The following is a 16,446-nucleotide window of genomic DNA, read 5'->3' as shown; positions in this document are numbered from 1 at the left end:
TTTAACTTTTTATTCATCAAAGAATCCTGAAAAAAGTATCGCAGTTTCCAAAAAAAATATTTGGCAGCACAACTATTGCCAACATTGATAATTCTATTAATAAATCAGTAATAAATGATTTCTTAAGGATCATGTGACACTTCATACTGGAGTAATGCGTGCTGGACTCCGCTTCGTCCACGGTGAAAGCCGATCTGGCGATCCACAGCGCGAAGTTGATGTATTTCTTCAGCGACCAGCACGGATCAGCTCTAGGCATGACGAAGCGGATATCGTCCTCTTTTGGAAGGCCAAACAAAGTAGTTTCGCTTTCACAACGAAACGCACAGCGCCTTCACGACATGGCGGCGGCAACAATACTACAGCAAGAATAAAAGTTACGCCTTCTTTCTTTGCGTGAACATTTGGGCGGCGTTATGCAAATCTTCCCACATCGTGACGTAAACATGTGGGGGCATGTTAGAACGAGCCGTTTTAGGTAGGGGTGGTTGACTCTTAACTTTTATAAAGCATATCTCTTTGGATTTGAGACTTTAGTCTTTGCAACTTTACAGATCTTCTTTATGCACCAAGAGCTTGTAACACTCCAAAAAGAAAGGAAAAATTGAATGTGACATATGACCCCTTTAATACATATGTATTACATGTTATTTTTATGTATCAGATTTTATTTTTAGATTTTATTGATGATTATAGAAGATTTTCTTAGATTTTATTTTTGTATTTTTTGTTCTCATTTTAATTTAATTTTAAGTTTTAGTCATTTTGTTTTGCACTGTATTAGTATATCAAATTTTAAATGATAGCTTGGTGTGAGATACTGAAAATTAAGCTATTATTCATGAATGCAAATGTGGGATAGACGAAATCTTTTATGGTTCTTTTCTTGGTTTGGAATGACATAAGGATGAGTAAATTATAACTAGCATGTTACTGGTATTAAAATTTACATTTTGCCCCAACAGTTCATAGCCAGCCTATTCAAAGTCACCCAAAGGCGCACAAACACTTCCTAAAACTAAGCTTCAAAACAAACCTGAAGGCAAAAGCAGTGCACTCACAATCAACAAAAACAGGCCTTCATACAGACTTCACACATCCCTATCCTCACCCAGGTTCTTTCTGTTCCGCTGCTTTGTCTTGGCTCAGTGAGAATTATACAAATGTAGGCCAATACATAAGCTGGCACAGAGCTGGCACACAGGTCGAATCCTGATGTGAGCGGATGGCAGAATCAGCTCTGCTGTGCCACAGCCTGCTTGACACTTTCTCGCTCTCTTGCCGTCTGTCTCTCCCTCTCATTTCTGTGCCCACGGAGGACAATGGCTTCGTTGTGCTCTACATCTATTGAACAGAGTCTGAACAGCCCTTGCACGCAAAGCGTTGTTGATCAGCGAGTGTTTGAGGGTTCGGAGCTCAGCGTTTGCTTGAAGATACAGAGTTATTGAAGAGTAGGCACAAACCCGTAGATTCAGTGTTCTGCAATGTGGTCTTAAAATCAAACACACTTCTCCTTTAGGCACCACAACTTCTCTCAACTCTTGCCTGGTTGTCTTTGTCTTTCTTCTCTATGATTAGATACTTGCATTGAGTAGCGTAAGACTGTCTAGTGAGAATTTCTTTCGAAAGTGTTGTTCTCTCTTGCTCCAAGATCGCTCCGACTTTTTTCAGTTTCTGGCTGATATGCAGGTTAATATTTTCATGTTATGTTTGATAAAAATCCAACACTATTTTATCAAAATTTTTATTAAAACAACTTATTTTATATTTCCACCATTACAATGTACAGTATAAAAAAGTGGATAATCATTTTGAGATTTGCACTGTTAAATGTTTATTTAAATGAATTTATATTAGGGAGAAATTCTTTGTTAATATTTATAGTAATATTTTAACATTTCAATTTAAAAGTAAAATGTGCAATTTTCTGCACCATTAAATGGAAGTGCATTCTGTTTAAGAACACAAAAAATATCATTTAAAATGATAAAAAAATTTATATTATTGTTATTGTTCATATTCTGAATTAGACTTAATATTTATATTTTAGTTAAAGATTTAGTAATTTTGAGGTGTTTTTGTAATTTTATTTTTTTCAATGTCTATGTTGTTATTAATTTTAATTGATTCGTTTTACTTTTACTTTTTATAATAGTTCATATTAGTTAAAAAAATGTATATTTAATAGTGTTATTAAACTATTCAATTTTTTAAGGATTAACTTTAAGTTAACATGCACAATTAAATAATTGATAACAATAATAATTGATAAACAATAAATCTTGATACCAATAATTTATACCAATGGAAAAAAAATATATATTGGTCAAAATATCACTAAAATCAATTGCATGTCAGAAATATGCATTTAATTAAACAGCGTTAATAGATTACAAGCAAACAAAGTAGATCGGTGAATGTGCAAATTTAGCTTTCACATATGAGCAGGGAGCGAGCGAAGAGTGGGAAATAGAAAATCCCGAGTGAACCAAAAAGGAAAATAATTTCAAAAGGCAGACAATGTTATTAACTTATTTTGATTTCAAGATTTCTTTGACAAAGATTTTTTATTTGGAATAACATGCACAATGAATCGTGCACAATAAGACTAAGAACTTGCATTAAGAAAGTAAACTTCAACTTCATGTTGACTTAAAAGTTGTCCAGTTGCCTGGCTACAATGTTTTTTTCTGTGCACCATGGCTATGCGAAACAAAACTATGATGTAATGATTATTTCTCAAATAAAAAAGCGAGGGACAAAAATAGAAATTAGTAAATGCTCTAAATGCTACACCCCTGCTTGTAACACTTGTAATATTTGTAATATGTAATGTAATATGTAATATTTCCCTTCATGCCTCATTTCGATCATGACTTTGAACGTGCACAGGCACGGCGGTGTGAACCACGCGGGCTGAAGTACCATCAGACACCATAGATTGTGTTGACAGCACGGTCTACATACTTGTCAGGGCGTAGTTTGGGTTCTCCAGCTCCATGCGCTGAATCTGGGCTCCCAGGTAAACTTTGATGTCGATGCCCTTGGCGCTAGAAGACGAGTTGAAGAAACGAGAAGGGATTTTTGAGGCGATGTCGGGCTCCTCACGCCCAAAGCCGAGGTTGTACAAGATCTCCTCTGGATCCTCCTCATACAGGTCCAGAAGTTCTGACACGCTGCAAGTAAAACAACATCCATGAAAGACACACACCTGCATCTACCCATAGCAATGCATTACAGTCACTGCATACAAAGATCTTCAAATAACACTGTGTGACCGTAGAAATTGCATTTGTTTTTCTTTTACACAGATTTGATTTTAAATGTTAAGATCAGTGTTACTAAAAATGTATTGATAATATTTATATTCATATATTTAAACCTTTAAAAGGTAAAGTGTGCAATTTTCGGCATCATTAGTAGTATCAAAAATGATTTCAATCTGTTTGTTTGTAAACATAAAATAAGACAAAACTAAGGCCGCAAAGAGTATCTGAACACTTAAGCCATACTTAAAAATGTGTTAATTGCTTAGACAACAAAATATTTAAAAAAAAGGCATTTATTTAAAAAAAAAAGTAGAAAAATTGTTAATTAGAGCAAATAGTGAAAATGGCCCAAATGCAAAGTTAGTTCTGAGAACATTTGTTTGCAGATGCCACTTGGTATTATATTATTTGTATTATTATTATATATAATTAAATTTTTATTGGTATTATCTAGCTAACCGAAATTGGTTTCCAGTAGTGCTGGGCAACAATTAATAGTGATTAATCGCATCCAAAATAAAAGTTTTTGTTTACATAATATATGTACACACATATATACTATGTAAACAAAAACTTTTATTTTGGATGCGATTAATCGTTGCCCAGCACTTGTTTTCATATGCCAATGCAAATATCTAGCGTGCAGTATAATGAGCAGCATAAAATAATGTTTTATATAATGATATATGTTTTATTCATAATATTGTACTGCTGCTTACCAATGAAAGCCACTGGCACTGGCTTATTTATTATGATGATGATATTTTATATATATATATATATATTAAATAATGTATTATTAATATTAAATACTAAAATATTAAAAAATTACTTATAAACATAAAATGATTAATTAAAATGTATAATATTCCGACTCCTTGTCCAATCACTGGTTGAGTTGTTGCTGCTTCACAAGCCCTGAGATTTTGCATGTGTTAATGACCACAGTACATCATTCTTGTAAAGTACCTGGACACGGTGGTGCTGCTTTTTCCAGAGCCTGTGGAGTTCATACTTCTGCCCTTCTGCTTGAACTGGCTCCTTTTGGCCTTGGCTGCCATTTCATAGCTGTGAAAAGAAGACAGTGATCCGCCTGTGACCAGAGCAAAACAGAAAGAGATGGGAACATTTTGGAAGTCCTACTTACCCATTGGCCTCTGTTTTTGTGCTGTTCTTCTGGAGGTGATTGGCTGTAGAGATGGGAGAGAGAAAGAGGAATAGAGGCTTAATTGTGCTGGATTCCTACCTAATTTGATACCAAATTCCCTTGAACTAACCTGTTGACCTTTGATACAACAAGTGCAATTACCAAAAGCCCTGGCTGCCATTTTAGCATAGTGGGAGTTGTTAGAAATTCTTTACGAAAGAGCTTTATTCAACGTTGTGACAATGTTAATTTCCAAAAGTGATTTATTAAGCGGAGAACCATCCACTCCGGATGACGATCCACAACATTTTCCTTAGCACTTAGCACACAATGACAGAATTATACGCGCACACATCCTAACCTGCCAAACGATTCGTGTTACAAATCACATTAGACACCAGGTTTTAGTTCACTAAGGAGGACAGGATTGAACACAGAGACGTGGAGGACATTAGCCAGAGCTTTTCTGGCCTGAAGCGTCCTGGCTTACATGCACTCATCCATCAGCCTCAGGTGAAAATGCTCAACCTCGAATTTCCACAGAAATTCCTACAACTGGTGCTGCCTGATTTCTGTGCTCTTGTCAATAAGAGTGGATAGAGTCATTCAGTGGAACTAGTCTGGACTCGTTTCTTCACATACAGACACACTGAAGGGTGAAATCTGCTCCACTGCAATAGCACAATAGCTTGCGGAGAGACTTGTGAAGAGCGTTTTTCTCTTGGCTTGTTGTGTTGTTTAAACTAGTCATTCTAGAACTGTAAAAATACACCCACACATATATCGTAATTTACCAAGAAAATACAGTATAGTAAAGGTCCAATTATACACGCAAATAATGCAAGTACTTTTAACAATATTAATAATGTTCTTTAAATGTTATTAACTTTACGTTATAAATAGTTTTAATTGTTGGTTTTTTAACATTTAATATTTCTGAAACAAATTATTTTAGATATTTAAACTGAATTGTATTTATATTTATATTAAACTAAATGTATTCTCTCTCTCTCTCTCACACACACACACACACACACACACACACACACACACACACACAAACATATAAAATGTATACTGATATATTTGAATATAAATATATAACATAGGAAACTCGTTTAGTTTTCAAACAAAAATTAAGCTAAATATTTTCAATAAATACATAAAAAATGTATGACTGGAAAATGTTCAATTTTGGACCCCGATTATGCAAAAATCCACTCCCTAATCAAATGCTGTGCATCAGCATAAAATAATTCCTGCCTGCAAATAACTGCCAGCTAACATCAGACTTCTGCGACACTTCTGACACTGAGACCTTGTGGAATAAAAAGTGAGATGCAAAGTCACTTTTATTATTGAAACGTTCCACTCCCGCTAACACATGGGCCATAGGGTGCACACCATGAAACCAGAGATAAGTTATCTGATGTGCCAAGACCAGTCTTTTAACCGGAGTATCACATGCAAGAGCCTGCATGTCGCCCTGTGTCCTTGTGCAAACTCAAGGCAGCACATAAACCAAAGAGAAAGTAAACACTAAACAGCACGAAAATTGACAGGTGACATACTATTATAATACTTAAAAAAAAAAAACAGACATAAAATAATGCCAGCAGTCATTCTTGTTTGTCAGTCGGTCCATTAACCTCAAAAAAATCTATGTGGAATTCTTGAAATTCTTAGTCACATTCTCACAAAGGGGCACACTTGAGAGCAATTACAACCGATTAAGGGAGAAAGTGGAGAGTACTTACCCTCAGCTCCCAGGGATAGGTCATCTTCAAAGCTACAGCCATTCTTTAATGGCCCTGAAAGGCAAAGAGATCAGCTTTCAGAGAGCAAACACTTTTTGCTGACCCATCGCGATGAAGAAGTGATCATTTCCCTTTCTCTTCCCCAAAAACACTTAAACACATCCAAGTAGCACTTCAGAGCCTGAATGTGGCTTTAGCTCACACGCACTGAGAGGTTAACGGTGAATATTTACTCTTAAGTGCAATTACCTTAGTTAAGTAGTTATAAATAATGCCGATGCAGTGACCTGATCCATAGCACATTATCCTGCTCTTGGATTCGGTCCTGTTTAGTATTAAACTCTGAAGAAACGTTCATTTAATCAGGCACTTCTTTGCCTGGAGTGTGTGGGGGTCTGCTATTGGCCCCAAAGCGGCGTGCATGTGTGTGTGTATATGTGTGTGTGCCAGTGAATGTGCATGCGCTGTAGTGCATTGTGAGAGATCTTGTTCCAAAGTTCACAAGGAGTGGTAGAGGAGAGTCAGCAGGCAGTTGAGTAACTTTTTGCAGTAAAACCTACTCCAGACTATCATAGCTAACATGCAAGTGGATATCTAGCTTCTGTAACTTCAAGTAAACACACCGTTTTGGTCTGAAGAAGATGAACTCACCTCTGGATGGACTGCCGCTTTGTTCGTCCAAAGAGGCCCCGAGAGGAGTCCTGTTGAAAGATCAATAACATGTCATATCCTCTTTCTGCTCGCCAAATCTCTCCCTAAAAAATGTAACTCGGGCAGAAACACACAAACACCCTTCCCTCTCTTGAAGTGTTATTTGCTTCATACAACTGCTGACAGAGATTCTCTTGGCATCTTCTCTTGTCGTCTCAACACTTACAAAACGCTGCCTTCGAAAGCCCCTTCCACTTTCATCCAGACACCTGGAGATCCGAACGGCGTGAGAAAAAAAAAAACACACCACGTAAAACGTGGCTAAGAATAGCTCGTGCTCTGCCGGGTGCAGGCCATGTTTCACAACACCAACAGCAGCAGCACCACCACCAAAGTCTTTCTAGCTCCGGATATCCAGCAAACTCTCGGCGGTGGAGACAATTACATTTCCTGTCAGGCTGTAGGAGGATGTCTGTCTGGTGTGTGTTTAATGATAATGAGCAGGAATTGGGAATAGGACGAGCACGAGGTATTTTTATTGACCTAGTGTGTGGCGTTGATGCTCAAACACGCTGCATCTGGGTTCAACGGGGGAATTTACACTGGGAGCATTTGATTAAGTCAACTGTCAAGGAACAGATCAGCCAAAAATAGAATTCTGGCATTATTTACTCATCATGCCATCTCGAAATGTTTATTTACATTTATTAACAGCTATTTTTTTTTTCAGTAAAACAAATAAATTAATAAAAAAATAATATAAATACATTTAAATATATTCATACTTTTATTCAGCAAGGACGCATTAAATTGACCTAAAGTGACAGTAATGTTTTATAATGTTCCTAACACTTTTATAATGATCAACACATTAAGTGCTGTTCTTTTTAACTATCTATTCATCTGAATTGATGATGATAATAAGACATGTTTCTTGAGCACCAAATCAGCATATTAAAATGATTTCTTATGGATCATGTGACACTGAAGACTGGAGTAATTGGCTACTAAAAATTCAGCTTTGCCATACAGAAATAAATTATATTTCAACATAAATAAAAAAAGTTATTTTTAATTGTAATAATATTATAGTTTTTACTGTATTTTTTTTTTTATCAAATAAATGCAGAATTGGTAAGCATAAGACACTTTTTTTTCAAAAACATAAAAAAAAAAATCTTACCAACCCCAAACTTTTGAACAGGACTGTACATGAAATTTTGGCCCATTTCAAATGTTATTTGGCTCCATTTTAATATTTTATTTTACTCAGACCAAAATGGCATAACAATAATTCCAAACAAGTGGTTTAGACCTTTACTGTACCAAAAATACAAGAGTACAGCCGTTGGCAGTGGTCAAACTGATTTTTGGATTCAATCCAGCTTTTAAACTCAAATATTCAGATAACAATTAAATATGACATCATCAACAAAAAATGGTTTTGACATGTTCCCTGAAAAAAGTTGAGTAAATGACATTAAGCCAAATTTCCAGCAACATTCAAACAAATAGGCTTCCTTTTAGATCACAAGATGAAACGGCCATCAGGGACACGGACCAGCAATTCTGGAATCTGTTTTGTTTTTCAGGTGGAAGGTTTATGCTGGTCATGAGGGACGTATATCTACTAGGGATGTGCATCTCATGACTGAGGCCGATACGATACGCATCTCGATGCATAGCCAACGATACGATACATTAAAGATACATATGAAGCAGCTACCAATGCGATGCGATACGATTCACCCCTGTTACGATGCAGTGCAATCCGATTTCGATTCGACACAATGCGATTCGATGCGATATGATGCAATGGAGAAAATATGATAACTTTTAATGCCTCAAGGCCTGTTTCATAAAACAAGTTAACCAAATAAGCCAGGCTTATTTCAGTTAGTCTGACTCATTGTCAAATGATTTGGTTCCATAAAGCAAATTTAACATAGATCAACTTCAGCCAACTTATGCTGGAAAACTAACCTGGTCTAAAGCAGGTTAACTATCAGACTAAGCTGAGTTCCTCTAACACTGACCAACAGGAACGCTATTATTTGACTTTTTTTTTAGTTTCTAGCCAAGCAGAAAGTCTCTCTCTGGTTTTATGACAGCTGTACCTTTGCAGAACAGAACATTACAATCAAAAATTGCTCTTTAAAGCATTAAAATAACTAAATTAAAAGTTAAAATCACTGAATTAAAAATGAAAATAAATAATCAGTTATGCAGTGAGGAAAACACAACGTCTCAAATGCATTAAACAGCACAGATATATTCGCTGTTTGTCATTTTGGATCGATTTGATCAATGATCGACATTAACGGCTGCTTAAGAATAAGCGTGCACAAATTAGTGAGATTGTTTGAACTTAATTTGTCGTTTATGGAACCGCTTTAGCCTCGACTGATTTGTTAGGTCAAGTCAGGTTTTGGACTTTAATCCCAGTTTTTTCTCGGGTCTCCATGGTGTTGTGATTCGTCATATTCCACGAATATGCAGCAGCGGTGATGAGAGAACGCACTTGACAAACAAATACATAGATCACAGATTATTGGTCACTTTCTAAATAATAAAAGTATAGTGCATCCACTAGTAATTACATATAAATAAATCGTTTTTTACCGATGCAAATATGTTAGAAACGATGCATCGCGATACAAATGCCGACTTGTAGCCGATACACACCTTTTAAACCGATGCATCGCATCGTTAACTTTTTATGCCGATGCACAGAGTGAATCGGGGAATCTTCCCATCCCTAATATCTACAAAGTAAATCAATGGCTTTTTCCTCCTACGCTTCAGAGCTAAACAGTCGTACATCTAAAAAAAAAAAAACAGAGTACAAAGCAGTACAGAGAGAAAGGCTAAAAACTCTTCGAGGAAAACTTCAGCATTAATAGGCCCCCACAGACCCAAACAAGCCACCAAAAAAATAATATAGTCAGTCCTCACAAGTAATGACTTTGCTGACTCTGGGAAGATCACGGTCTGAACTCACTGAACTATTCACACAATTCTCTCAAATGTACTGCTTGTCAGAGACACCAAAGCCAAGGGACAGAATGCTTTTCTATGGCGCATCTGAGCGTTTTGTTTACTTTCCAATTCCTATCATACTGTGGCGTGTATGCAGATCTTTCTCACACCATTTGCATTTGTATTTTATGAGCAGCGAAGTTTGTTAGGTAACTTACCTGCAGGTCCTGAGCCAGTTCTCTACTTGATTTGGTTTACGACCTGAGGAGAAAAAAAAAATACAAGTAACTGTTCCGTGTAATAAACAAATGAATTTCCCTAAAAGCAACAACAAGCAAAGAGTAAACAACAAATCTAACAGCGACAACAAACATAGAGCGGTTCTCTGAACTACCACTGTGGTCTGCGATTCTTTCTTTTTCCAGAAACCTTTATTTGCTCTTAATTGGTTTATCATGACTTGAATGGAGAATCAAATGCCAAGCCGAGCAGCCAAACCTCTGTAATCTCTCCCTGCTGTGTTCATTAGCACATTACAGCTTCCAGTACACCTTCCCGCAGAGTTTCAAACCCCCAAAATCCCAGCATCGAGTTGAGATTCTCAGATATAAATGACAAAACTGTATGGTTTGCATCTGAAAATATAAATATCATGCTAAATTTGCATAAATTTTTCAGGCGTCAATTTATTAGAGTATTTATGGTAATTCTCTTTATCACTGAACCTTTATAATCAGATAAATGTTGACATTCACAAAATGCAGACTGTTATCTTAAGGCTTAATTCATGTAAAATTTGGTAAAAGCAGTTCAGTGACACTTAAAGAGACGATATAATCCATGAAAAACTTCATACTGTCCATTTCAATCAACTATTTGTTTACATCGTCACTATATATCTGTGTGGTATAAGTTTCCGTTTGGTATTTTTTATTTCAAAAACCTTTAAGAAACAATATATGATGGTAAATATTACTGTTTATTATTATTACTATGCATTGTTATATTTAAATGCACAGAAATTAAAATGACGAAAAATCTTTCTTAGTGAAAAACAAGTATTTTAACTAGATTTCTACTATATTTTAGTTCTTGCATTAAATATTTTCAATCTACATGGCTGTGACAGCTGATTGGTTGAAATGTCTTCAAATTCAACTCTAGTACTATGTATGTAGTATCCGTTAGCACAGAAACAACAAATCTGAACCGTTACGACATTAACAGAAGCACCCTACCTGTTTCTGAAGCTGTCGAAGTCTTATCTTCCATAGGCTGGGCAGACAGCGGCTCCTCTGCGCCCTGGTCCTGAGACTCAGAAGCCTGCCAAGAGTCTCGGCTCTGAGCCCAGGCCCTCCTCTTGAATCTGGCAGGGGGGCACTCGCACTCCTCCATGTCCTTGGCTCGGACGGGATACTACAGTGGGGGACGGTTCACCTGCAGAGAAGCGAAAAGGGATGGGCTCAGACCTGAATGACATGACAATAGCCAGGCCCCCTTCTCTCTGGAGGGATCGATAGCAGGCCCAAAGAGTGATGTCTTGTGTCATAAAGCAGATATGTAAGAATCTTCCTTTTCTGAATGAAGTCACATTAACCAAAACTGTGCTCACATCTTAAGCTCATTTGAGCACTTCAAGAACAAAACTACAAGAGCGAACATGTCTTTGATGCATTAGCTGCACATGAGGTTTAAGGGTGTTAACTGAAAACACAGTGTGTAATAGACACACAAATGTTACAGCACTGTCTCCAATCGCACTGATACTCAAAATCAAGACCCAAAAATGACCTTAAACTAGTGGTTCAACGGATCACAAATCTCACGGTTCGGATCACATTACGGTTTTTGACCCACGGATCAGATCATTTTTCGGATCAGCAAGAAAAGAAAAATATTTCAATTTAACTTGCTTTCCATTTATTACTTAAAGCGAAGTATTCTTTGATACCACAGCAAATACTACTAGATTAACTAAGAAAGTTTGAACATGATTAAAGAGAACAGCCAGTAAAAATAAGAACAAATACACAAATTACAAGCATAGATAAATACAACAGAATATGTTACAAATAAAATAAGGTTGGTAGTATTCAAATACAGAAATGTAATAATTAGGGAAAATAACACTGCATAGTGTTCACTGTATAAATTAAATATAGATTTTTATCACAGCTGTTTTGTTGTTTGATGATCACTAATGACAGCAGCAGTATTTATAGCTGATGCACGGATCTGATATAATGATACACTTCACATCCGATTTCTTTCTCAGCTGTTTTCATTCATTTGAGATATAACTGACTGCGTTTATCTGAATGATTGTCGAGATGGGTATTTTGTCAATTTTATGTGTATGTGTCTGTTCAGAGTATTCAGAAGAGGATTCAGTTCGATGTTTGCGCGCCGTCTGAAACGCGTGTGCATGCTTCATGTGTGTGTGGCTGGGCGCATAGAGAACAGCGCGTGAGTAACGAAGCGAGCTCCCTTTCTCCTTTTCTCTCTGGAATTATTTAAAATTTGCTTGCTTGTGTAAATACGAACAAATATTCGTATTTGCTTACAGAAGTGGGGATCTCTATTATGGTTAAATTTTGCAATTAATCTGTGGATCACATGCGTGCCGAACCGTGAGGCTTGGTCCGTACGGATCACGGATCAACTACGATCCGTTTAACCACTACCTTAAACAGACAATATTCCATAAGAAATGTGCATAGCATACAGTACATGGCCTCGATCCAAAACAGACACTGAAAATATATGTACAGTATTAGCCTAAATTTGTATGAATTCCCACTTTCAAGAATTATTACAGTAGTTCTCATATATACCAATAAATGTTGACATGATAATTAATGTAAATCTGTATAGAGTGAGTAAAATGCATGTCATAAAAGGGACTCTTTGAAAAACAATCATACAGTCAGAATTATTTTGGCTGATGATCACGGTGTTAAAGGATTAATTCACCCTAATATGAAAATGTGCTGAAAATTTACTGACCCTCAGGCCATCCAAGATGTAGATGAGTTTGTTTTTTCAATGGAACACATTTGGAGAAATGTAGCATTACATCACTTGCTCACCAATAGATCCTCTGCAGTGAATGGGTGCCGTCAGAATGAAAGGCCAAACAGCTGATAAAACAGTAACTCACAAGTAATCCACAAGTAACTCCAGCACATCAATTAATGATGTGTGTTTCATTAATTAGTGTTTCACTAAATGATTAGTTTCAGCAAAATGTTGTGTGTTTGTAAGAAACAATTCCATCATTAAGGCATTTTAACTTTAACCCATCACTTCTGGCCAAAATACAAGCCCATAATCCATAACAACACTTCCTCTAGTGTATGTAAAAAAAAAAAAAAAAAGCCTCTCATATCAAAAATCCACCGACATATTTGTTCAGAACTGTTTTGGTGTCAGAACAGTGTTTGATCTGAGCATATTTCTCTCCTGATTCAGACAAGATGACATTTTCACTGTAGAAAACAATTATTATGGATAGAGACCTAACCAGAAGCATCAGTCAGAAGTTACAAATGTCTTAATTATGGATTTATTACAAACATGCAGCTTTTCACTTCAAGATGTTAACTGATGGACTGGAGTCATGTGGATTATTGTGATGTTTTTATCAGCTGTTTGGCCTCTCATTCTGACGGCACCCATTCACTGCAGAGGATCCATTGGTCAGCAAGTGATGTAATGCTAAATTTCTCCAAATGTGTTCCAATAAAGAACTCATCTACATCTTGGATGGTATATTTTCAGAATATTTTCTTTTTTTGGATGAATTATTCCATTATAATAGCAATTATCTGTGGCATGTTTTTGTTCAATAACAGATGCTAAAGGTGCAGAAATGACACATGCAGCTTTAAATAGCATAATCCTCCTGACACAGTCAGACTAAAAAGTCTAAAGATAACTTTTTTTTGCATTTAATCTATATTTTTATTTCTATATATAACATCACAAAAATGTGATAACACAAATAACCTAAATAAATAACCTAAAAAAATAAAGAAGAAAGAAATTGGTGCATGAGATGTTTGTGTTCAGGTGGTCAAAGGATCTGACTAATAGCAATACATTTTGCTTAGCAAGAACAAAAAAATAGAGGGAAGATTGCTTCCAGAAATTACTGGAAAATCAAATAAGAGATGAAGGCCATGTGAAGGCAGGGACAACAAATAACCAGAATGAGAAACTAATAACATCTACAGAGATTCCAAAATTCCTGTCCATAAGCAGCAAACCGAAGAAAGAGAGGGAGAGAGAGATGGGGGCGGGACGGGGTCTTAACTGGAATAAATGGTAAAAAAGAAAAAGTAAAAAAACAAGTAGAGCAGGAAATGTCTGTTTAGTTGAAAGATTACAAGCTGGTGCGGAGTCATTTCCTGTTTTGGATCTAGCACTTTTTGGAGGAACAGATGAGCCTGACCAAATAGGATGGATTTAGAACTCAGCGTTCTGATCTCCCACAATTCACACACGGCTATTAATAGCATGTGTCTATTTTCAGACTGATCACTGAAGTGTGACAAATGAAAACCACCAGGAACACCACCAAATTTTATTACCAAAGGTGATTATAAGGAAACACGTCAACATTGGGGAATATACCTGCGCGAATACACCTTACAGAAACAAAATTTATAACAGTGATTCTCAAAATAACACGAAACAAGCATTAAAATAAGCTAAAACAACAACAAAAAAATCCAACAATCTTGGAAAACCTGGATATATGAGGCAGATATATAAAGTGGAAAAGTCATGGAAATTAATAAAATCTTTGAATTTCATGGGCATTTTTAAAATGAATATACATTTTACTAGTTATATCAAGCTCTAAAAAAATGTATTGGCTTGAAATTGTGAGAAAAAAATGAATTAATTTTGTGATTAATTCAAAATATTATTTTGTGTTAACATATGGCTTTTCATACATTTGCCTCCTTATTAATACTTAATAATTAATACATTAAAAAAAGAAAAAAATGCACATTGGAAATCACTTGACGGGGACAACGTTCAATTAAATGATTTAACAGTCATTCTACAACAATATTTGACTGAAAAACGCTGCAAACAACCAATCACAATCGAGTATTCCATAGAGGCGTGTCCTAATATTGTAGAATCATCTAGTATGTTTTGATAAATAAGTCTAATAATGTAAACACAGTCTCAGTTTCAGCTGCATATCTGTTCACAGTATCAAATCCCATCAGAGGTTTGTTATTTTTGGACTCCTAAAACAGAATTGATGTTCAGTCTACTTGGAGAAAGTTAAAAGGAAGCAAACAGTGTACTCCAGAATGTAGACTCCCATTTCAAACACCCCTCTCATTTCTCATTAAAAACAAATTGTTCACTTGCACCGCGCAATGATTATTTACACTAGCACACAAATAGGGCCTCTCCAACATCATGTTAAGCGTAATTTACAAATCTCATCAGCAAATGTTGATTAGCCATAGCAATCATGACTGGAACTCTGTGTCCACTCACATCTTTTATGTAGTTCAAACTAAGGGAAATATTCATCTCAGACTTGAAATATTACAAAAAAATGTGCAAATATGAGTCCTAATAGATACATGGCCACTCTAAAAAAAAATAAAAGAAGAAAATGCTGACATAAATAGCGTGTTGATCGATTGAATAAAGAGACAACACAAAAGTCTGTCAATAAGCCATGTAACAGCAGTCAAATATGAGAGCAATACGCTCCATTCCCTTTCACAAACAGCGTAGTTGTTTAATTCTATAAACACAGGAGAACTCGTGCTCTCCACTCCATTTTGGACCTGCGATTTGTAAACAGTGCAGACTGAGTTACATACTCTGCTTTAAATGGATAGAGACTTAGGAAAGAAGGATGAGAAAAGCAGTGACTTTACATAAATAAGCGCTACTACTAAGTAACATCAAGCATGCCGCTCATCCACTAATCACAGAATGCAAAATGCTAACTAGGGGAAACCTTTGCAGTAAACCCCGCACACAGCAAACTGTAAACAGAATGTTGCAATATTCCCAGTAATCCAGCTGTGTTTTTCTTATGAACCTTGTGTTATATAAGATATTTGCATTCATTTGACTGTCTATACCAGTGTTTCCCAACCTTTTTTTAGTCGCGGCACCCTTTGGAAATTTGAACAAACTTGTGGCACCCTACAAAATTTATTTTGTCACAATATTAGAATTTCTAACTTCGATATGATAATTTGAAAAGTATAGATATTCGGTACAACAGGGAAGAACTGCAGAATATAATGTCATACAGATATTTTTAATATTATTAAAACATTTTGTCCATCAATGGTGGCAATCAGTAGGCTAATTTCTAATGAAGAGACCAATTTATATGACAGATTTTAATGTAGGCTTTTATACATATGTAAACATTATTTAATTACCATTATAACTAGCTATCTCACAAATTTTTGCTCATTCAGTGTTTTTTTAATTTTACAGTGGGGTAATTTTGGTGCAGTAGCACGAGATAGCTTGATTTCAAACTTTGAATTGAACAAAAAATGACAAGCAAGCAGTCAGTAATAAAATAAGAACAAATAAAGAAATTAATAATGATAGCACAAATAAAAAAATAACGACAGGCCTT

The 16,446-nt window shown here is 35.8% G+C and overlaps 1 protein-coding gene across 3 annotated transcripts in view; it reads right to left on the bottom strand.

The window, feature by feature from the left end:
- Positions 1-16,446, bottom strand: part of LOC107676079 (sperm-specific antigen 2 homolog) — a 42,961-nt gene that overhangs the window by 14,609 nt on the left and 11,906 nt on the right. For all 3 annotated transcript variants that reach the window (XM_016470602.1, XM_016470599.1, XM_016470600.1), the window contains exons 2-8: positions 11,042-11,240; positions 10,022-10,064; positions 6,825-6,874; positions 6,174-6,227; positions 4,417-4,459; positions 4,239-4,337; positions 2,968-3,176 (exon numbers count right to left, since the gene is read on the bottom strand). In XM_016470602.1, the coding sequence (XP_016326088.1) occupies positions 2,968-3,176; positions 4,239-4,337; positions 4,417-4,459; positions 6,174-6,227; positions 6,825-6,874; positions 10,022-10,064; positions 11,042-11,198 (655 nt within the window). In that variant the 5' untranslated portion in view covers positions 11,199-11,240. The remainder of the gene's footprint in view (positions 1-2,967; positions 3,177-4,238; positions 4,338-4,416; positions 4,460-6,173; positions 6,228-6,824; positions 6,875-10,021; positions 10,065-11,041; positions 11,241-16,446) is intronic.

This window comes from Sinocyclocheilus anshuiensis, unplaced genomic scaffold, assembly GCF_001515605.1.
Source record: "Sinocyclocheilus anshuiensis isolate Anshui unplaced genomic scaffold, SAMN03320099.WGS_v1.1 scaffold1932, whole genome shotgun sequence".
Classification (NCBI taxonomy): Eukaryota; Metazoa; Chordata; class Actinopteri; order Cypriniformes; family Cyprinidae; genus Sinocyclocheilus; species Sinocyclocheilus anshuiensis.
This window is presented reverse-complemented; position numbering and strand designations above follow the sequence as displayed.